General features: G+C 35.1%; 1 protein-coding gene across 2 annotated transcripts; it reads right to left on the reverse strand.

Moving 5' to 3' along the window:
* Positions 1 to 1,892: 1,892 nt before the first annotated feature.
* Positions 1,893 to 22,543, reverse strand: LOC125814884 (uncharacterized). 2 transcript variants are annotated; one of them, XM_049494337.1, is made up of 15 exons: positions 22,466 to 22,543; positions 22,214 to 22,340; positions 20,577 to 20,684; positions 19,146 to 19,461; positions 18,893 to 19,070; positions 18,773 to 18,822; positions 14,914 to 15,006; positions 14,747 to 14,835; positions 14,228 to 14,306; positions 13,929 to 14,011; positions 5,814 to 5,889; positions 5,162 to 5,732; positions 3,498 to 3,578; positions 2,776 to 3,361; positions 1,893 to 2,430 (listed from the first exon to the last, which is right to left on the reverse strand). In XM_049494337.1, exons 5-15 carry the CDS (start codon positions 19,062 to 19,064, stop codon positions 2,298 to 2,300), a joined length of 2,013 nt encoding a protein of 670 aa, XP_049350294.1. In that variant the 5' UTR covers positions 19,065 to 19,070; positions 19,146 to 19,461; positions 20,577 to 20,684; positions 22,214 to 22,340; positions 22,466 to 22,543; the 3' UTR covers positions 1,893 to 2,297. The 2 variants fall into 2 exon arrangements, with proteins under 2 accessions (XP_049350294.1, XP_049350293.1); XM_049494336.1 differs by having other exon boundaries at positions 20,572 to 20,684.
* Between the last annotated feature and the right edge of the window lie 1,467 nt (positions 22,544 to 24,010).

Consider the following 24,010-nt stretch of genomic DNA (forward strand, 5'->3'; position numbering starts at 1 on the left):
GGATAGAAATAGGTATCACACAAGAGGACATGATATATGCCACACGCATTTTGAAACATTTACACAAATAGATAATTAACTGAATAAATGAAGACCTAAATCCACCTAGTTCAATATACACCAAAAACAATATTTGGATCATTAGATTAAGGACGAACTGCCAGGAACTGGAAAATTGATATACTGGCTCAACTAATTTTTTTTTAAAAAGGACCAGAACAAACAGAAATTAGGGAACTCAAGAACGAAACAAGAAAAACTAAGAAGCTTAGGGTTTAGGGTTTTACATGGAAGCAGAGAGATGATGCTGCAGCTACTTCTGAGGCGAATTTAGTGGCAGTTGGAGAAGACAAAACCATAGCTACAATGTTGCCTCTAATCTTTTTCTCTCTTTTTTCCTCTCTTGGTTAAAAATCAATAATGGTAATGTTAAATAAGGTTCTACGGTTGCAAATCTATTTTTCAAAGTTAATTCAATTTATTAGTAGGTTAATTTGAAATTGAACAATATATTAGTCTCTCTCTGTATATAATATGAATGAATAATATAATGTATTTACTTAATGATCTATATTATACAACACATTATCAAAATGAGACTATATCATATCAAGCAATTTCTTACAAAATTTGAAGGTATCTACTTTGTTGTTCTTAACTAATGAGAACTTTTTCAAAATGTGAATTTATTGTTTTGGATATATTTGATGCTGAAATTCATTTTACTATGATGGATCTTGTAGACACAATCAAAGAAAATAATCATGTATCAAATTAAGATAATGTCAAAGCAAACGTATTTCTTTGCCATCATCTTGATTGGGGGGCTTTAAAATGAAATATTTCATTGTTAAAATTATCTTTATAATGTTAAATAATCTAAAAGATGATATGATCATAAGAAGATGATGTTTCTTGCCGAAGTACCTTTTAACTGGATCAATTTAAAGCTGCAATTTTTAAAACCTATTTATAAGTATAGTTTTTCATTGTTTAAAATTATTTCACAGTTGAAATTTATGATGAGAATATCACTAACAATGATGTACTGGAAATGCAGGAATGCGTTTCTGCAACTATATCGAGAGATGTGGTTCAAATAATATTTTGGACTAATTGCACATTTTTATTGTGGCACGGATAAAATAACTAATTATAAATATGAAGCTAAAAAAAAGACAAAAATCAACCTACTGGTTGTAGTTCTTTTCCTTTAGTGAATAAGACAATTTTTCATCAAACTAAGCGTAGAAAACGTTGTGATCACAATCGTTATAATGACCTTAGTAGTGCTCATTGTCATAGATGAAGGAAGAGCTCTAACACACTAACATTCACCATCAATAGTGGAAAAAAGAACGACCATAATATAACTTATGTAATATTATTATATGAAAATATAAACTTATGCGGAAGAAAAAGCCTTGTTTTCAAACCTTGCAAAATAGCTAGTACTAGCATACGCACATAAAAATAACGATCCTAATTCGTCATGTTTCTGGTATTGTATCTAAAAATCCTTCTAGTTTGAATTTACGATCGAGGGACACTAATAAACTAATACAGTGATACAACGTGAGTTGTTCTATCACAGATATACTACTAATTTCAGCATGTTGTATATTGATACAACATGAATTTAAAAAAATAGCATCAATGACATAACACAAATCTTGATACTAATAATTAGCCAAACTTTCACTATGTTTGGTAACTAGGGATTAAAGTGCCTCTGTTGTGAAAATTACTCTTACATGTACCCTCATGGGCCCATACCATAGACACAAATTGTGTCCCAAGTGCCTCAAATGATCTGTTGCCTAAGTCCTCAAGCTGATTATATCTAATGGAATTTACCGTAGTATCATGGTGATTTCTGTCAATTCATATTGAAAAGAGCTCAGCTGGCTATAATATATTTATTATAGTATAACAACGACATCTACTCTGAGTTAATACCAGTAACAGCAGAACTTTCTAATCTCTAGAAATTTTACATTGAAACGGTAAACCCAACAAGATTAATTTAAAGTGCCACCAAAAGGCTCAAAAAACTGTGTTCAACCTCTGACCAGAAAAGAGAATCTATAAACTGGGAAACGAAAGGTGACAATAAAACAGAACCAAACCAATGCCTACATGGAAATCCAGAAACCAAAGGTTAGATAAGTTGCAGAAAACACGCAATGCAGGGTGCAGTAACCTTGAGGAACAACTCTGGGAATCAATAGTTGCCCATGCTCTTGTCATCCAAAGTCGCAACATACGCTGCATCTAATAACCAATTTTAATAGCAGTCAACAGTCTTGCTTCGGAGATATTAAACGTATTCCTTGCTTTCCAAGGTCCAAGTTCTTCGGCTTCCCATCATCAAGAGCAACAGACACAACAGATGAGCCTTCAAAGACTTCTACGACAGTCCCTCTATGCCTGAAAAAGAAAACAAATTGAAAGGTCAAACTAGCACACCTCAAGGAAAGTGTGGTACAGATTTATATGAATGCTCTTCCACAATTTCATATTTAAGAATCAGCAAGGAAGCCACGCTAGTTAAACACCCAAATCAAACTTCTAACTATAGACAATGAGTTCCTTTGATTTATCCTACTATATCCTTAAGTTCCAATGCAATTCACTAGCTCTAGCTTCTATTTATTGCCCTTTACTCATTGCTATCATGATTACTAATCCAGAATATCACAGCACTCATTTCCATTTAAGTTGCATAAATTTTAAGTATGCAGATTAGTCAGCTTGATGTAACAATAAACTTACCAGGTATTATCAAACGGATGATGAAATTCCACTCTCTTTCCTTTTGCATTTTGTCCCAACTTCTGCAATATCCAGTTATGATCCGAGAAGTCATCCATTGTATTGTCTTCATATCGCTGTGATGAATCATCATCAGACCTGGTTGATGCTTTTTCTTCAAAAGTTGGTACTCTCTTTCTTGTAGACTTCTGGCCCTTAACCATGCTTTTCTCCTCCTCTCCTGGAGACGCCAATGCATTTTGAGTTTCATGGTAAGGATTCTTGAAATTGAGCCTTTGGAGAGGTTTTGGATCCTTTCTCGGTGATTTAGATAATGAAGGTGAGATATTTTTCTCTTCATTCAGGTCATCACAAGAAGCAGGCCCAGCTTCGGCATGCTTAACAGAAGTCAATTTGTTGTCCCTTGTAGCAGGAACTTCAGCTCCAGCCTTTGTAATAACACTACCGTTATTGCTTCTTTTTCCTAAGATACCAGAAGTCTTGAGTCGAGAATAAGGTCCAGATCCATCGGCAAATCTTCCACCAACTTTGGCAGGGAAATGAGTAGCTTCTGAGCTAACTTTCTTGATCTTTATTAAGTTACTTTCTTTTGACACAGAAATGAGAGCCAAAAGAAAAGTTACTAATGGAATATTAAAAATATGCTCCTAAAACCAACAAATACAATCTTACCTTCTATACCGGCCCCAACATAAAAATAAACAAGTTACAACAGGTCTTACCTGTTCCACCACCAAGTTTAGCTGCAGTGTCATTCCTTTCTGAGTTTTCATTCTCTCTCAGCTGAACCCAATCCTCATTACCTGATACACAAAGAAGTACATATAAGAATATATTTCGATAAGGTAAATAATTTTATTAACGTGAAATTCTCCCATATACAAGAGTTATACCAAAAAGTAGAGAATCTACACCATATAAGAACAGGAGTATAGAGTATTGAAGCTAATTATTCTATCTCAAGAGATTTTATGGACTTGATCAAGCAATCTAGATATTGAATTGAAAGAATTTTAGGGAACAACAGATGCAAGAGCGCATCCAGAAGTCGAATTATAAATAACAATTAGGAAATAACAGAAGTATTGCCACCTATCCATTTCGACAGTGTGTGTGGAGGTGGGTGTTAACATCAGAAAATAATAATAATAGCATGAAATTTAATCACTTTAGGTTATTTTAATTTATTTTTTTCTGGGTCATCAGCAGCTTTCGGACTCTTCAGCTGCAAGTACTCACACAGAGGAAAAAATATGAATTATAAAAAGAGAACTCCTCTGTTTTATGCCGGTGTGTATCCATTAAGACATCAAAAGTAGTTTCAGCATCTTGAAAAAAGGAAGAAGTCTGTAAGTGAGATGTACATCAGTGCTACTCTTTCAAGATTTGTCAAGATCATAAAAAGAAAAAAGTTTTAAACTACTGGCTTACACTTTTATCATTGTTTAATTAATATTAACATTGTATTGTTAAACTTTGAGAACATGACTTAAAATCCCCCATTGCTTTACTTTCAAAAGAATTTCCACCTAAGTCATGAAGAAGCAAAAAGAAAGAAAAAAAAATAACAAACATCAGATAACGTGATGACCAAAGCACACATTCCAAATATGCCAAATAAGCAGGCTAATTATCCAAGGAAAGGAGAAGAAATATGCAGCATAAGTTTACATCCACTCAAGTATTTCTCTTACAAGAAAAAGCATTGCAAGAACGTACATTAAAGATACTTTTGACTTGTACTTACAAAAAGCAACCCAAGAATCACGGTACTTTATGATATTCCTTAGCCAATTTATATGTCCTTTCTATATAACCAAGTATATTAGAGTTACTTATGACTTCTACTAACAAAAAGCAACCCAAGAATCACAGTATTTAATGATATTCCATAGCCAACTTATATGTCCTTTCTTTATAACCGAAAAATCCTAGAGGGCCAGTGACATAAGGTTCAAAACAGTGGGGATAATGAGCACACCCATCTACCCTTCTTCACTTAAATATCAGGCTTTTGTCGGCAGCAGGGTTTCACCCATGACATGATCTTAATCCACATATCACGCGATGCTCTCTTACCACTTAAAGCCCTAGGACAACTTATATATGAATTCCTTACCAATCATAGATGAAAATCTCAAAGAAATAATAATGCACAGAGGAAAACTATAATCATCTTTCTCAATGGCGCAACCTTTTGTCTGGATGAGATAACAATTTTGAAAACCGTAGCTTTTGTGTCATAAGTGATGCAAGCAAGTACAAAAGCATATTTACAGTCATCAAACTCTACAGAGAAGCCATAGTTTTAAAAAAAAAGATTCATGCAAGTTAGAAAATGGAAAGAAAGAAGAACCCAAAGACGACATATAGAATTTTTTTTTACCATTTGGCCCCTTGGAGGTCTTTGGCATGCTTGTTTGAATCCCAACATCATCCCCATCCAAATGCTGAGGCTTGCTACCATTCCTTTGGACTGTCCTCTTACCCATGTTTCCAGTAACCTCATCTATAAATTTGTGCTTTATGACCCCTGCCTCATTAAATGAACATATACCTTCTGTTAAGCTACCAACAGGAGAAGAAAAGCTATTCAGTTCCCCATAAGCCTGCAATTCATCATTCTTGACATCACCAGCACTATATCCACCAGATGGAGCATCAGGATGTCCTTCATTTTGTCCAGCTAACCCCTTCTCCTTACCAGAAGCTTTTCCACATTCCTTGCTCTTTTGGGGAGATTTGTCAACTAAACCTTTAAGAGAAAACTTTAAGGATTGTTTATGTTGAGTTTTTACTAGAGGAGCACTATTTTCATCCTCTGAAAAGGGTGAAATAGAAAATATTTCATCATCTACAGGCAACCCAGCTCCTGCCCTCAAACTTGCAATTAAATCCCTATCAGCTACATCTCTCCTCTTCCAAAGCTCCTGAACAGCATTTGTAAGATTTATCGACTGAGAACATCAAAAGAGAATTATCAGGATAGAGTTCTCGATTAACTTTTCTAGTGAAATTAATCACTGCCATAAACACACCTTATAACTATATCCGCGGCATGTTGGACATGAATACGGCAAATCATCCACTTGAAACTGCAAATATTTTTCATCACTGCAAAGTAAATACCCATTTTCAAATTAAAACATCCAATGGAGTCCCTCTCTCAAAGCTTAAGCGGAAGTACAATCGAAGTTGCATAAGTTAACACCTTTATATCGCATGAATGACAGGTGAACAAATTGGCAAACCACAAATATGTCAAAATATTTATATAGTGAAGGGAAGAAGAGAGCTATCTGGAAATTAGAACTAGCGCCCTGTCAACTGACTTGAATCTTAACAACGCAGAATGCAGCATAAACAGCAGTCCCAAAATGCCATTCGATCATTCAATGAAACAATAAACGTCAATTGGGAATGATGGGACTATTCTTGGAAACACTGTTCTTAATTCGAGTTTAAGAAAGCGAAAAAAGTCAAAGTTCAGTGTTTCTTTTGTTCAATTAAATTTTATATGTACTCATTAATTCATTTCAATAATTATTCCAGGAAAAAGATTCATTTCGATAACTATTCCAGGATATTTTTTCAAATTCTTCATTTAAGAAATAAACGTAAATCTTCTGAATTGCTCCAAAAAGAAATAACTCAAATATAACAAAAAAACTTTTCTATATAAGAATCAAATATAATTGATCCATCCATTTGCCATCTATTTCCAATTTCATCTAGTCAATGCAAGACTAACAAGCCAACACATTATGTCATCTGGCTTTAACTGTGGTAGTTTGAAATCAACATTTGGAAAATATTTTATTACAAAGTACAAACAAGGGAAAAGTCACACAAATACCGTATAGTTGTTCACATAAGTCATTTACATATTGATACTTTACAGGTGACCTCCTACTCCTTATTCTTATTTTAAGTTGAACTATTACCCCCCTTCTCAAGAGAATACCAAATTTATGTAGAAGTGTTATTATACAAGTGCCTGACACGTGTATAATATATATTTTTTTTAAAATTCAACTTATTAGTCATTATTTTTTTTTTCACATTTTCCCCTTCTTCTTCCTTCTTTTTCTACTTCATATTATTTTCAATTTAGATGGTCCTTTGTGGCTTTGGTGGTGACTAGAATAATGCATTATTAAGTTCAATAATGAGATGCACCACACACAAAAACCATGACTCATAATTCAAAGGGCTTCTGATAAAAACCGAGGTTTTTTACGGGATAAAAGCAAGAGAAAATACAAAGAGAGACACAAGTATCTTGTATCTCGTAGAACAATAGAAAATAGAAAACATAAAGAGAGACAAGTATCTCGTTTCTCTTAGAACAACCTTTTCTGCATATAAAAGCTATACTACCACATGTCTACTTATTACTACATTTCCTATTATATAATAGATAACTATAACTACTTCATAACTATTTAGGATAAGGATAGATAACTTCTAGCAACCATAAGAAACTGTCAAATTACTACTAATAATTGAAAGAAACCGCTCAATGCTCCATGGGTGGAACCTCCAGGAATTTGAGAAGATGCAAATCATTATCTTCTCCTAACTTTCTTTGCTTCTTCCTCCTTGAATAAGTATGGAAGATGCGTGCCTTATCAGCTTCTTAACAAGGTAATTCTGAGATAGATAGCTCCAAAAAGGACAAAAGGAAGATCACCAGAATTTAATTTTCCAGCGAAGATGCAATTTTTTTATCATAGCTTTTGAATCTTGTTTTCGATATTTCAAGATAAAGATCTGAAAAGGTCGTTTTGTACAATATTTAAGAAAGAGAGAATACCCACCTCGCCAGAAAACATGATGGCCGACAAACAAATTTTCTTTCAAAGAAAACCTATGAATTTTTCAGCATTTTATTCAATATCAAACCCTAGAAAGAAAACTATTTACAGATGAAAAAAGAAGAAAAGAAAATGGCGCAGGGGAAGTGACTAACGGATATAGTGCATGTCGGGTTAAGTTAACCAAGAAACTGAAGGTGTAGGAAAAAGAAAAGAAAGAGAAAAGGAAGAAAAGAGAAAAAAGGGAAAGGAATAAAGAAAATATTAAGAAAACACAATTCGTAGGACTATATTAATCAAGTATAATTGATTATATTTCAACTAATTAGAAGATGACACCTGTATTGTTATAACCATTTATAGTGTTTTTTTCCTCTCACGCGCTCTCAAGAAATTGGTTACACTTTCTTTGCCACATCACCTTTTAGGAGGATATTAGTTCCACTTCAAACAAGATTAGGGAGCTTTAGGTCGCAAGTAAAGTTTAAGTGTGTAAATAACTTTTTTGGACAACCACATTATGACTTTTCCCAACAAACAATTATATAAATTAAGGAATATATTATTTAAGTATATTGAATTATGTATCCATAAAGTTAAGTTTTTGGCCTAACTCACACCCCAAAAGCTAGCTCAAGAGGATTCTCCAAGGATTTTAAGTAGACCACCTATCGCACTAACCACCGATGTGGGAATTTTTTCATTCTTCACCCCAGTGTTGAACGTGTGGATTTTGATTTGGGGTAACATTGAGTGAGATTGATTTTGCTATGATACCACGTAAAGTTAAGTCTTGGGCCTAACTTATCTTCTCCTATCTTTCTTCGCTTCTTCCTCCTTGAATAAGTATTAAAGATACGTGCCTTATCAGTACACCCCTCTCGGAAAGACGACTTGTCCTCAAGGTGAAAATCGGGAAACTGTGCAACTAACAAAGATTTTTGGCGATATGGCTGAAGACGTAAAATAGAAGCATCACCAACATTAGAAGAAAGGTCTATGTGTTTATAATCTGCCTTCATAAGGTTCAACATAGCATCTCCAGTCAACATCTGTTCTTCAAGGTCTGATTGGAAAGATGTTGTCGTGAGTGTTTTCTGAGGAACACCTTGCAGTTTATAAGTTTTCTCATTCAATTGGAAGATTAGGAACATCTCGTTCCAATTGGCTTGTATGTTCAAGGATGCTAGCCATTGTATACCTAACACCATGTTTGCGCCACCAAAGGAAAAAAGGAAGAAATCGTGCTTTATGACCAAGTTAGAAACCTCTACTGACAGGCTATGACAAACTTTGTTGCATTTGATAATTTCATCATTGCCTATCTGGACACCAAAAGTAGGGATATATTGGACTGCCAACCCAAGTTTCGTGACAATTTCTTCTGCTACAAAATTATGCATCGAACCACTATCTACCAACATCAACACTTTATGGCAGCAAAGAGTGTCTTGAAGTTTTAAAGTTGAACCAGATTTTTTGAACAAAATTGCATGAAAAGAGATTTCCCCCAAATCAGTAGGGAGTATCTCTTCATTCTAATTACCGCCAAGACTTTGCACATCTTTTTCCTCTTGCATTAACTCCAAATGTGCAAAAGTCACAAGTTTGCAGCGATGACCAGGGGTAAACTTGTCTCCACAATGGTAGCATAAGCCTTTTTCTCGTCGAATTTGTTGTTCAGAATTTAGTGGGCGAGTGTTTGGAAGAGATGACTATTGAAAAGGGCGTGTAACTGGCTGGCAGGATGTTTGAAAATTATAGGATTCCCGAGCCGTTGGAGAGGAAGTCCCAATTGATGTAGGTCTTGATCCATAAGGCCAAACATGTACCTTACTAGACTGGTTTAGTCCTTGTTTTCCTTCATATCCTAAGGCCAAACTCATCGCCTTATACACAGACCGAGGCTTGTGAATCCTAACGTCCACACGAAGGTCTTCTTTGAGTCCGCTAAGGAAAACTCCAAGCAAACAATGTTCTGGCCAAGTTTGCACATGTGCTACTTGTTTTGCGAACTCCTGCCTATACTCAAACACTGATCCAGTCTGTTGGATACTACACAAATATTCATTTAGATTTTGAAACTCAGTGGGTCCGTAATTTTCTTGCATAACTTTCACCAACTCATCCCAGTAATAAATGGTTGTTTCACTGTTGATCCAAGCAAATAGATCCAATGCATCTCTCTCAAAATACATTGAAGTCACATCAACCTTGCAATCATAGGTGTTCGATAATTTTGAAAATACTTCTCTGCTTTCAAAATCCAACCTCGAGGATCTTCTCTCTCATACTTGGGAAGTTCCATCTTTGTGTAAAAACATCGATAAGTTTCTTAATGCCTCCAAGTGCTATCAACCTCGCCCTCTTCCATTAAAACTTTAGATTTTCCATGTTGATTTTGTTTGTTTTGTGCTTTTAATGCAGCTACATCAGCAGCAAGAGCGTCAATGGCTCCCAATTTTATTGCTATAGTGGTCAATTGTTGGTCGATCTGATCATGAATCGACATTATAGGTTCGTTGTGGAAAGCGTTGGTTCGTGTATTAACCATGGCAGATCTTACTGCTCTGATACCAATGATAGAAACCGAGGTTTTTTACTGGATAAAAGCAACAGAAAATACAAAGAGTCGCGAGTATCTTGTAGAACAATAGAAAATACAAAGAGATACAAGTATCTCGTATCTCTTAGAACAACCTCTTTTTGCATATAAAAGATATATTACCACCTGTCTACTCATTACTAGATCTCCTATTACATAATAGATAACTATAACTACTTTATAACTATTTAGGATAAGGATAGAAACTTCTAGTAACCATAAGGAACTGCTAAATAACTCTTAATAACTGTAAGTAACCGCTCCATGCTCCATGGGTGAAACCTCCAGGAATTTCAGAAGATGCAAATCATTATCTTCTCCTATCTTTCTTCGCTTTTTCCTCCTTGAATAAGTATTAAAGATACGTGCCTTATCAAAATGCTTTTTTTTAAAAACCATGGGATGTAACTTGTGACTTTTCCCTACAAACAATTATATTATATAATTAAGGAATATATAACTACTTCCTTCTCCATTATTTTGATATTTGATTTGATATGCTATACTTGAACTGAGGGTCTATCGAAATCCACCACTCTACCGTCATAAGGTAGGGTAAGACTGCATACACTATACCCTCATCATACCCCACTTATGAGATAACAATGTGTATGTTGTTATATTTTAAGGAATATATTAATTAAATTTCATTAATTATAAAACAACCAATTAGAAGATGACAAATGTATTGTTGGTACCGTATTGTTTCTCTTCTTCTCACGCACTTTCAGGAAATTGGTAACACTTTCTTTGCCACATCACCTTTTAGGGGATCTTAGTTCCACTTCAATCAAGAGTAGGGAGTATTAGGTCGCCTGTAGAGTTAAAGGTGTGTAAATGACTTTTTTGAACCACCACGGTTTCCCTTACAAATAATTATATAAATTAAGGACTATATAACTACTCCTTTCTCCATTATTTTCATACCTAATTTATTATGCTTTACTTGAATTGAGGATCTATCTTAAACAATTTTTACCTGAATCCCCGCACCCCCGTATCCATACCCAGATTCGTATCCCCAAACCATAAAATTTAGATCATAAAGGATCAAACCTCTAGATCAGCACCCGAGCTTGAGCAACTTAGCTATCTTTGGCACATCACCTTTTTGGGGTACTAGTTACACTTCAAGCAAGAGTAGGGAGTATTAGATCGCATGTGAAGTTAAGGTGTGTAAATAACTTTGTGGACAACCACGAGATGTAACTTATGACTTTTCCGTACAAACACTTACTCCCTCTTTCCTCAACATAATTACTCCATCCGTCTCAATTTATGTGGCACCATTAGACTTTACACAAATATTAAGAAAGAGAGAAAGACTTTTGAAATTTGTGACTTACCATTTGTGTGGCTATAAATCATTTTAATAAAGGTAAAGGGAAAGTTTTGAAGTTAAATTATTTCCAATTATAAAAACGTGACATGCGTTACGAATTGAACTAAAAAGGAAAGTATGTCACATAAATTGGGACAAAGGATGTTCTATTTAACTTAAGATTTGCAAGTCCATGAATATTAGGTTCCTCCATAATTATCAACAAATTATACTAGGGAAATGTTCATAAATGTCGATTGAAAGTCGTCGTTTGAAATGATTTGTCATTAGTTAATCAAGATCTTGAAAGGATGGTAACCCACCAAGGGATAACAATTTTCCTTGCCAACCGTTAACCCTTTTTAATGAACTCAATTGCCATATATGTGAAGTAGTTCTAATCTTTTTCCTACCAAAATAGGACACAATCCTAAATAGTTGAAGGGTAGAGGCCTTCAGTCATAACACTAAGACGGTAGCTTCTCTACACTTGCTTTTTAAATAAGCGTGATGACCAACTGTGTCAATCAATAGTTTCTCTCATACTAAGTTGAAAATGAAAATGAAAATGAAAATTGCCACCTTGGAACTTAGCTCTGAAAATGAATTCTCGATTGACCTACAGTGGAAGTTATAGCTGCAAAATCCTAATTGTATAGGTACAACCCTGAAGCTCCCTCTCTCATATTGATGAAAGTGCTACACACCTTTTAATAGATCAAACTTCCCCATTGAAAGAATTCAAAAAAGATACACATCCGAAATAGTTGAAGGCAGGGTTTGTGAAAGGCGAGCACCTTATCACCTTTGGCGAAAGGCGAAGCGAGGCCTTGTCGCCTATTACTAGCGAGGAGAGGCGATCTCAAAAAGGAGAGAATAGGGGAGCGGCGACGTGGCAAGGCAAGGCGACAAGAAGCACCACCTTTTTTTTTCAAAACATGCCTAATTTAATAATTAAAAGGCAATATTAGGGTTTATTTGGTGTTTTGGACAAACACGACTCTCTTTTCCCTTTTTTTCTCTCATTAAGCTTCGCGACCTTAAATTTGCAATCGCGATCTTCAGCTTCTCTCTTCCATCTCTTTCTTCGTCAGTCCTCTGCTTCGCGACCTCATCAAGTATGTTTTCAACAATTTTTGTTCTTCTTCTTCTCCTCTTCTTCTTTCATGCCCTGTTTTTTATTTCTGTCAGCACTCAGCAGTATGCAGTCTCCGTTTTTTAGAGTCCTAGTATTACTTGTTAATTGTCTTATGAATTATTGAGTCATTCAAGTTCTAGTCTTTTAGTATCTACTTTCTACTATTAGTTTTGAATTGATATATTTGTTAATATGTTATTGCTATTGAGATATTGGATATGTATATATACAATTAAATATTTAAAGTTTCTGGTATTAATTGACGCCTCAATTCAAAAAGGCGAACGCCTCGCGGCAAAGCAGACCCTTGTCACCTTTTGCCGTCCAAAACACAGGTTGAAGGGAACTTTTTCTGTTTAAAATCTAAATAGCTGGAATTTCCCTTTACTTTCCTTTGAGGTTGTTTTCTGATCCACCAAAAAAAAAAGTGCTAAACAGCTTTTAGACATCATGAGTTGTTCCTTATCATCTTCAAAGAATTTGATTTTTTCCCATTGATGACGGTCACCAATAATCTGACAGTCTAATGCAACGCATTCCCCAAAATTGGCCATATTTTTCCACTATCGTTGTAGAAAATTATAAAAACCCAAACAGTAATTTTCTTCTTCTTTTTCATTCATTCATACTGCTATAGCTTAGTCCATGAAGCAATATCATTCATACAATCACATCAATATACCAATGTCAATAAATCAATACACAAAAGATTTGTCATTCTCGTCTCAGTCTCTCTCGTATAAGTTATGTCATCTACCCTGAATTACAACCAGTAGAAGCCCGAGATTGCAGAGCTTTCGTATCTCCAGAAAATTTACATTTAAATTTTAAATTCTTAATAAGGCCGAATGCAGCATAAGCAGCAGTCCCCAAAATACCATTCACTTATTCAATGAAACAATCAAAGTCAAAGGAGAATGATGACACTATTCTTGGTAACACTTCCCACATTTTAACAAAGCAAAATCTGCTGCAAGAGCACCACAAAAGGTATAGGAAGCTGTCAATAATAAATTTCGGATATTTAATTCCAGAACAGAAAAGTCTAACCTAATGCACATCCACATTAGCCCCGTGTTAACAAATAAAATTGCACTTCATAAGAAAGGCGCCAAAGCAAAACCAATAAATTAATAATCTTTTTTTTTTTTTATGACAAGGGAAACCTGCAGCCACTACCTTTGGGTGCGCACAGGGTAAAACCTCCGCTCCTATGCAATAGCTCGCAAACCACATAAATTAATAATCTTAAAAGCAATAATTAAGGTAAACCTGATGCCATCACATTGGCTGTGCACCCAGCGCTCGCAAATGTCACAGCAAACCATAGGAGTTGTTTCAGAATCTCTATAAACCTATAGTATAAAAAAAAGATTAATTGCATTCCCCATAGACCTATGGGAAGAAAAACAATTGGTTTCTTTGGAAAGGCAATGAAAGCCAAAGGCATACAGTAATTATAGACGACAAATTAGAAACTTCACATTGATAAACCACCATACTACAGAGAACCTCATTGTAAGATTAAACAAAGAGAAGCTCAAATAATAATAACGGCCAAAATATCTAACCTTCAAACAAACTTGACAGTACTTTCCCTTCACAAATAATCTTCCACAAGCATCACAACAAGTGTATCCTAAATACCACCTGCCATAGATCAAGATATCAATTGTTCAGAGGCAATAGGATATGCAAGGCCTTTAATGATTTTCATAGGATATGCAATGCCTTCAAATGATTTTCATAAATCACATGCAGCACACAACATTATTGGATGCCACTATTGCAATAATTTGTACTTTAAAATCTCTGTAAGATATTAGTGCAGAAAATTAACTGTGCTACGGGAAAGCCCAAAACTAGAGAACTTATTTAAATTGCTTTCATAGCCCTTATCACAATATATAACATAAATAGAACTCCTACATGATGTTCCTCTGTGAAGATACAGAGAAAAGGACATAGAGAAGTACATGAATAAGCAGTTTAACTAAAATGGAGTTAATTAGACTGTTCAATTAATATTTACAGCAAAACTTGAATCCAAGAGAATGTCCACAAGCTGCTCATGGCCCCATACTACATACCTCACGCTCAGTCCATTTCCTGGAACATTAGAACAACAGCTGTGACACTTTGTGTGTTTGGGGCACAAATAAGGCCCACTACTAACTTTCTGCACATCCCAAAAACAATGAGTACAATCTAGTTTTACTATTATACAGAACTGGAAGAGTAAGACACAATAATCCACCTTGAGTGGAGGCTGCATACAGTAACAGTGATAAGCTGCATCACACCTTTTGCAATACATGAACTTGTTTGGATCTCCAGTTGTTTGACAGCCCTACACCAAAAAGGGAGCATACATACAGTAAGCATATATGAACAATATAGTATGCATAAGAACATGAGTTGAACAATAACATAGACATCGAATAGCTAAAAATGCAATAATCACTAGAGTATGATGCAGAACGGATGTCCGATTATCAAACAGAAAAGTTGCTTTAGGCAAAAGATTATAACAAACAAAAAGCGGCCAATAGTTTCATTTATAGTCCTACTCGATAGGGACACTTCCAATAGTTTTTTTGAAAGATATTTCATACTTGAAGAGATCTTTACAAGTTAATATGTTTGATAATCATTATTTGAGTAGAAACTGCGCTTCATGTGATGCTGCCTCAAATAGATTAGCAACCTACCTTGCAATTTAACAGGAGCATATAAAAAACCATTATCAGTAACATCCCTGACCATGAGCCACTCAAATAGAAAAGAAAGAAAATAGGTTAAACTCCATTCACTTGTGTATATCTCATCAGCACATAAACTCTAGTCTTTGTGAGAGCAAATCTAGTCCTTATATACTGTATTGGCATCTTCCACTCTCTACCACCCCTTCCCTCCAAACCATCACAAAATTTCCCACATCCTGATAAAATACCACTATACCCAACCAATAAACTCATTTCCTGCCCATGCAACACATGCAACACCTTCAATCCAGTTCTTGCAGTCACTCGGACAGTAAAATTAACAATTCCACGAGCACCATCCTTTGACACCTTCTACCACTTCTTCCTTCAATATGTCAAAAACCCTTCACATCCCCAAATCCAGTTTCAATGCAAGCTAGTGATGCCAAGTTAGGGGTTATTGCTGCACCTATGATGTACACGCTTTGGAAAAACTTGGTAAAGACAAGATGAGAGATTTTTTTTTCAACGAAGCACGGAAATTTATTTGAAAACTTCAAAATATGGAAAAGATAGGGATAAGGGAGCAAAAAGAGTGGGTTTTTTTTTTTTTTTGGATATATGGGTACTAGGATTACTCTCTACAATTAAGTGTTGTTTGACATGTTTGTCTTTTTATTTCAAATTTTTAACGCTTCTACTTTTACTATTGCTTTTCTGTATTCTTTTAATCTAGTAAACATATTTTCATTCATAAACATGGCCAAGTTTGCCATATAAAAGGAATATATCAAAAGATAAAAAATCTACAAAAGGATATGATTCTCTACAAACTCAACCCACTCATCTACTCCCTCTGTCCTAGTTTATATGATTTACTTTCCTTTTTAATCAGTCCCAAAAAGAATGACACGTTTCTATATTAAGTAACAATATAACTTTAAAATGTTTATTTTACCCTTAATGAAATGATTTAAGTCACACAAATATCTATTACTTATTTTAGACCACAATTTTCAAAATTATTCCTTTCTTTATTAAACTCCGGATCGAGTCAAACTAAATAATATAAAATGGAACGGAGGAAGTAAAAAACAAGGGACTTTTTGTTCAAACCAAAAGAAAATAAGGGAACTCAAACTACTCCTTGATGGAGAGAAACTCAACTCTACACCTTCAAAAGATCTCTCACTTCTCTCTCTCTCCAGAGTACCCACATTAAAGCAAGTGGAACCACGTTCTAAGACCTTCGTCTTCTTTTCCTTCTCCGCTCTTCCAACTGAACATCAAATCTTTCACAGTTTTTGCCAATGCTCACGGAGTGCCTAACCATCCAACATTTATCCCACCATAGCCTCATGGTTAGGCCGCAATGTAAGAGAAGATGATCCACATCTTCACCTGCCTCCTTATATATGTAACACTAACTAACGAAGACAACGCACACCTTCCTCAGCCCCCTTGAGATCCATATTCCATAACATGGAAAAGTCATATCCTCCCTAACCAATAGTTTCTTATAAAAAGACCTCACAGAGAACATTCCATTATTTCCAAACCCCACTTCCAAACATTGAAATAATCAATTGAATTGACTTTTCTATGTAGTAAGGCTAAGATTATGTATTTCCTTAAAATTTCTTTTTCTTTTCTTCTTAAAAGATGACACTTTCTTTCTATGCAAGTCCCCATCTTAAACTACTGCTGATTTTGAGCTTCTTTTTGCTTCTCTTTCAACTCTATGTATAGTTACAAAAGCTATTTAATATGAAATTAAATGCTGCAAACTAATTACTTTTACAATCAATTTATTGAGAATCTAAAACCAATGTTGCTATTGACCATCATTATTTTGTGACCTCGTTGAAATTTATTTTCATTCTATTTCATTTTACGTATAGAATCTACATATTGTCATTATTGTATAATAGGTACTGAAAATAATAATGCTAATCGCTACTTGATCATACAAGTACTAGATTCATATATTTAGGTAATTTCATATGTTTGATGAATCATACGCTTCTTATTGCTTTTGATTAAAACTTTAAAGACCTTATTGTTTTTTTTTGCATTTTCAAAGTACTGCTCAAATCCTACCAATATTCCAACCTACAAGGCTATTTTTCTATGCCCCCAAGAAACCTCCATAGTAAACCTAGATGCAAGTCTCGTGGTGCCACGGAGAGAGTAACAAAGGAAGGGATAAAGGTTAACGGCTAGTTGGTTATAACCTTCTGTTTGATTTGCTTTGGTTAACCATTGGTTAGATAGATTAAACTACCTCATTCCAACAATCTGAAGGTTTAATGTGAAACAAAAACTAAAATCAAAGTCTTCCTCAAACAAAAAAAAAATTAAAGTCACCAAAGAACACAAGGACAAAAGCATAAAAGACTGAAAAAGCAAGCTGGAGAAACAGAGAAGGAAACAAAAACCAAGAAGAAAACCTAATCTGATTCAGTAACACCTTGTAAACTTAACATGACAAAATTTACACCATAAAAAGAAAAAACATAAAACTGATGGAACTATAGTGACTTATTTCACATTAAATAACTTCTTTTCAAAACTGTGGTGCCTTGACCAGCTTGTGAGCACTTCGACGCCTTCCACCATAACTCTGTTACCAAGCCAAGAAAACACCGTCATTTAAAAACTTCTTACAACCAGGGATCGGGGTTTCAACATGGGTTTATCATTATAAGCTATTATTGCTTGCAGCTTATTTGGCTTTGACATGGTGCATATTAGAGTTGGGTCCACTTGATCTAGTGGAAAGTAGTCTTCCCTATTTCTTACAGGACAAAAGGTAGTTGATATGGCAAGTGTATGATTAGTGACTAATGGGTTTGCGTATAAGTGGGGCCATGGGTCAAATTCTACCTGTTTTTCCATCTCCTTTGACTATCGTACACCATAAGCATACGGAGAGATCCATTTAAAAGCATCGACTTAAAAGCAATATCTTTGTTTCTGAATTGACTGTCCATGCAGACACAAAGAAGTTGAAAACACCTATTTCTATAGTTAAGACAGCGACCTTAGTCAGGATCCCTTTTTTTTTTATCAGTGTACCTTGCCAAGATTTGTGTGTTAGAACTGACATGGATGACCTCTCATAGGGTTAGGCAACAGGTTAGAACCTAAAATTCGTAAATATGAAAACCTCAGGGTTTTACATAAGGCTAGCAAAGAAAATTAGGACATCAGTTGATATCTCATATAAATTTAATTTTTCCATTTTGTTAGGTAATAAAAGTCAATGTTTTGTCGAATTAGCTTTGACCTTCTTATTGACATTAAAGGAAGAAAAAAAACTCATGGTACAATTGCCACATGATGGGAAGTTATTAGAAAGCAAAACCAAATATATTCCATTATTTTATTGAAAAGAATCAAAAGTTTTACCTCACAAACCCGGCAAGAGGGACATGTCCATGAACTCCAATGGAAGAGATCTATAGGAAGGGGCATATTAGCAAAAGTATAACACTAAAAACTGACAAATCTTGTGGCCTATAAGAGTACCTCTATGTTGACCCCAAGTTTTCAGGCAGCTTAGGTGATACTTCTTCCCACAACAATTGCATGACATCATCTTCCTTGCTCTTTCACCTCCTTCAGTTTCACTGGAAAAGCATAGCCTACACAACACTTTGACATTTGATAGACCTTGTTCTTCTCCACCAACATCTTTCATGGAGCCCTGAGGGGAGATAATTATTTGAAAATAAAAAGATTGGATACTTTCGTGTAACAATTTAAAACAGTAGTTCCTAACCTCCACATCTCCAGACTGAAACCCTCGAGCGAAATCCTCACCCACACTAGATGCAGCAGCAGCAGCTTTCTTCTGCAAAGCAACACGCTTAGTCTGAGCTGAAGCAGTAGAAGCTGCCTCCTCACCATCCCCATTACCTACAGGCACTCGTGGGGGCGATGCAACGATGAGCTTGGGCACCTTAACCTGACATGTGGCAGGTTGTTTGGCCTTAAGACCCCATGGATCCTTGAGAAACTCCTCAAGCCTAGTCACATCTCCCAAGAACCCATTTTTATCCTTTGGGAACCCATCTGGGCAGAAGCAGATCTTTCGACTGCACCAATAAAGGCAAAAACACTCAACTGGGTCAGAAATTCCAAAGCAAACAACAAAACACAAAACGGAGAAAGCAATGTCACGTCCATCCATAAAGAGGGAGATAGCAGATCCTCCAGCTATACCAAAAAATAGCCAAATCCCACACCCAAAAACGCTGGATGGTTTATAAAAATAACCCTAGTAAACAACTTCAAACCATAAGACAAAAAACCCATTTGGCATCCTTGGTCTAGATAAGAGAGAGTAGATAGAAGAGTGATAATAAAAAGAAAAAGAGAGAAAATAAACAAAACTATAAACAAATAATACAAAAATAAAAGAATGTAGTACCAGGTAAATGGGCACGCTGTGTGAAAGGCCATACACGAGATAAAGATCTTGGTGTACGAGGAATTTTTGAAGAGTTCAAATTGGGAAAAGCCCTTTTGGGGGAAAAGAGAGAGAGAGAAAGAGAGGAAGTTGAGGGGGAGTTACTTGTGATTGTGATGTTTGTGGGTGTTTGGGGGTGTTTGGGGTTACACAAGTTTGTTTATAAGGTGAGGCAAAATTCACATTTGGCCCATTGAAGTTTTCAAAATGTTTATAGAATCCATGATTGTTTGTATCGAAGTGAAAAAAGTCAAAAATTCAAAAAAGGAAAAAGTTTTATTAGGAGAAGAGAAACTTCCAGAAAAATACATATGGTCATTGTGAGTACATTTTCATGATTTATTTTGACCATAAAATTTGATCAGATTTAGAAAATCTGGTTTTTAAATATTTTCAAGTTCCCACCAATTTTTGGGCTTTTTGGGACATGGCTAATACTACGAGTCAAGTGGTCATGAATTTGCTTCTAGTTCATAGTTACAAGTTCTTGTCAGCTGTCTAAGATCTACTATAAAGTTCAAGCAGTTACAAGGTCAGCAAAGTCCTGCTTGGAAATATATTATAAAGAAACTAAAGGAGCTCAATTTTGATGATTTCCTTGAAGCAAGGCTGGGACATAAAAATGGAGTTGTAACATACAAGACAAAAGGAAGGAACAAGTAAAAATCAAGAGATTGATCATTGAAGAATTGATTTTTGATGCTCATTTCCTGAGAGGAAGGGAAAGTTTGAATACCTTACATAGTTCATAGTATGAATCATGGTCATCAAGTCCGATTCTGCATTTGACACTCACGGGAACATTTGTATTTGCAGCAAGTACGCACATGGCCTCAGCAACAAACTTTCCTTGTAGAAGTTGTGAATATATCAGAGCAAGTATATAGATAAATAATATATTTGATGTATCAAGCAAATAAATCTGAACCTTTGGATCAAGCATGAGGCACACACCAAAACACCCATATCATGCTACTCAGGGGCTAGAGAAAAATATCAGTTTTTTCAGACCCAAAACTGATACTTCTTTTTTTTTTTTATCAATTTCAAAAAAAAAAAAAAAGTTATCAGTTTTGGGTCTGAATAAAAGCTAGAAACTCATATTTTTAGATAGGAAAAGCAGAACGGACTTAAAATTAGTTTCATCAAAGCCATATGAAGTTGCCAGTTGTGTCGCTTTGGCCAAGATCTCCAAATTATTTTCCCTAATTTGAAGCACTGTAGGATATTGCTCAGGGACATATGCCTAGAATCTATCCCGGTATATTAGAAAAACCACATGAATGTCAGATCTCACTGCACGATACAAACACACAAGCATTGGACAGTGACAAACTGCTCTTAAAGGTTCAAGCCGCAAGCGCAATAACAAATCAGTACAAGAAAGTTCCTCTACGAGATTTTATTGTTTTCTTCTTTTTACTTTTGATGACCGTGGTGTCCGTACTAGCTTTCGCGGACCTCGACTAATTCAATGAGAACTCTGCCACCTATCACCAGCAACAGGTAACTCTATCCACCAAGGCTAGGACAGATGGGAAGGATCACCTAATTTTTCTTGTCTCCACTGTGTTTTGAACAAGATAGCTCAGGGTTCTCAACCACTTCTTCGACCACTAGGTCACACCCTTGGGTGCAGTTCTTTTTGCAGATCTGCCCATGTTACAATAATATATCCCCTTCTTTGCTAAGTATTTTACACCAACGAAATAAATATTCTTTTTCTAGGAAACCATCTAACAGGGACAAGGGTCTTAGTTTAGGGAAATGAAAATAACCAACCAATTTGGTTAACTTGACCCTTGAAAGACAACCCAAAGAGTCTATAGTAATTGATATAAAAACAGTACGATTCATCGGTTTAGAAAATCAAATACAAGTGTCAGGTGCCATCTATAGAAGTGTTAACTGTAAGCTTCTCTTTGTAGAAGGTCAGTTTAGATCATGTAGAAAGTAGGCATATAACCACAGAGACATACATCCACTATATCCTTTTATCATGAAAATTGGGGCTGGCAGCAAGAGGATCAAGATTAAAGAAAGTAGCATTTTCCATCGCATGATTTAAAACAAATGGGAAAAATAAAATCATAGGATATTTTGATTTATGCACATTCAGTGAAAAAATCAACTGGTACAGTTGATTTAAATTATCATATATGAGTTTAAATCTTCTGCAATTGTGAGCCTTTATATACTATATAGCACAGTAAATGTTGATTTCTTTCTCATTTCGTTTTGTCTAGAATAAGAACAAAGGATTAACTCGCATGATTCTCTTCTTTTTGCTTAGCTCTACTTATCAGTAAGAAACAAAAAGGTATTTTATAGTTGGGTATAAAAGCACTAGAGTCTTATTCCATGCAGCAGAACTTTACCAAATTGCCACACTGGTAGACAATTGTTTCGTCAGCAAGCATTTCTGGGTAGAGCCACGTCTTCCTTGAGATGAGACGGGCCAAAGTTCTGTAATGGTTATCAGTCCATTTCATCATGGGAGCAACACTGTTTAAATACAAAGGCTTATAAATATTAGGGAGCATTTTTTATTATTCTTGTAAGTAAAAAAATAATATGGAGCTTATTAACTATGTAACGAGAGAAAATTAGACTTGAATATATGCACGCACCTGAACCAAGGAGGAGAATAGTGCTCTGCTCCCATTAGAGAAGTAGAGTGGAGTTTTGATGGTTAGCACAAGAAGTCTGATGACAATCTGCCACGGGTTCTGAGAATAACAGAATGAAAAGGAGTTAAAGAAGCAATCACACAATGTCCCGTTGATATCTTCTTCCCTCTAAGTCCAGCGTAGGCTGCTCTTTTATGAACCTACCCATTGGATAGGAATTGGCATCACACAAGAGGACATGCTGTATACCCCACAGAGGCACTTTGAAACATTTTACCAAAATAGATAATTAACTGAACCAATAAAGACCTAAAGCCACCTAGCTCAATATAGAAACAATAAAAAAAAAATACTTGGGTCATTAGATGAAGGATGAACTGCCAGGAACTGGAAAGTTAAAACACTGGCTCAACTAACTGAACAATTTTAATAATTTTACAGATGCTGTAGGTATTGCCTAGAAGACTGGAAAATCCACCCTCACAAGTTAGAAAGAAGAGAAGCTCCAAAGACAAATGAAAAACATTTGAAGTACATTTCCAGCATTTATCTTGTGGGTAAGAAAAAAGTTCTAGACGCTTAGAAGAGAATGATGCACTTCAACGTTTAAAATACAAATGTTTAAACTCATTAGCTTTTCGGGGAAATCTGAAAAAACTAAATTGATATAGATGCTATGATGGATTTCCTTGGCTTGGGTACGGATATGAGAGAGATTAGATCATTTATAGCCTTCTTGATAACCAGGACTCACCTGGTGTTGTTTTAGCTAATCAATATTATTATCAATCAACAAGGAACTACATCTCAACCCTAAGCTTGTCAAGGTTAGCAATTTGAATCCTCAATGATAATAAAATACTGTTTATAAGCAAATTATTGACATTCTTTCTATTTTAACAATCCCAAAAAAATTTCACAATATTCCACTAGTCATATACAGTTATCCCATTTAAAGTGACGTCATTGAACTGGAAATGGAGTTCATTAATTATGGTAACTAATTAAATAGTGTAGATATGAGAATATTAAAACATGCTATAATTAGATAGTGTAGATCACAGAATATTTAAATCAAAACCAAGTTTAAAATTTGAATGTTAAACGTTCTACAACTCATGCTCATTCAGATAATGATAATGGAGATGGGATAGTTCACGAATTGCTAGAAAAAGAGAAAAAGAACCCATAAAAATTCAATCTTTTAAAGTTTTCTCCATATAATCTACCCTTTCCAGCTTCCACCAAAATAAAATAGCTCTTAAATAACTTCTCCTATTTTTTCCATTGCTTAATATCTTAATCATATTCCAAATATCCAAAATCTCAGAACCACCCAATTCCTACACTTGAATACTTCCTTCCCACGTTTAGCTCTTCCCTTCTAACAGGAATTGATTGCGAACCGGAAAATTAATTAATCATGGGGTTAAAAAAAGAACCAGAATAAACAGAAATTAGGGAACTCAAACAAGAAAAACTAAAATATATAAATAAGACAAAAAGGAAAAGCACAAAAACAATACTAATAACTAAGAATAATGA

The sequence above is a fragment of the Solanum verrucosum genome, unplaced genomic scaffold, assembly GCF_900185275.1.
Source record: "Solanum verrucosum unplaced genomic scaffold, falcon-dt-bn FXZP01000034.1, whole genome shotgun sequence".
Classification (NCBI taxonomy): domain Eukaryota; kingdom Viridiplantae; phylum Streptophyta; class Magnoliopsida; order Solanales; family Solanaceae; genus Solanum; species Solanum verrucosum.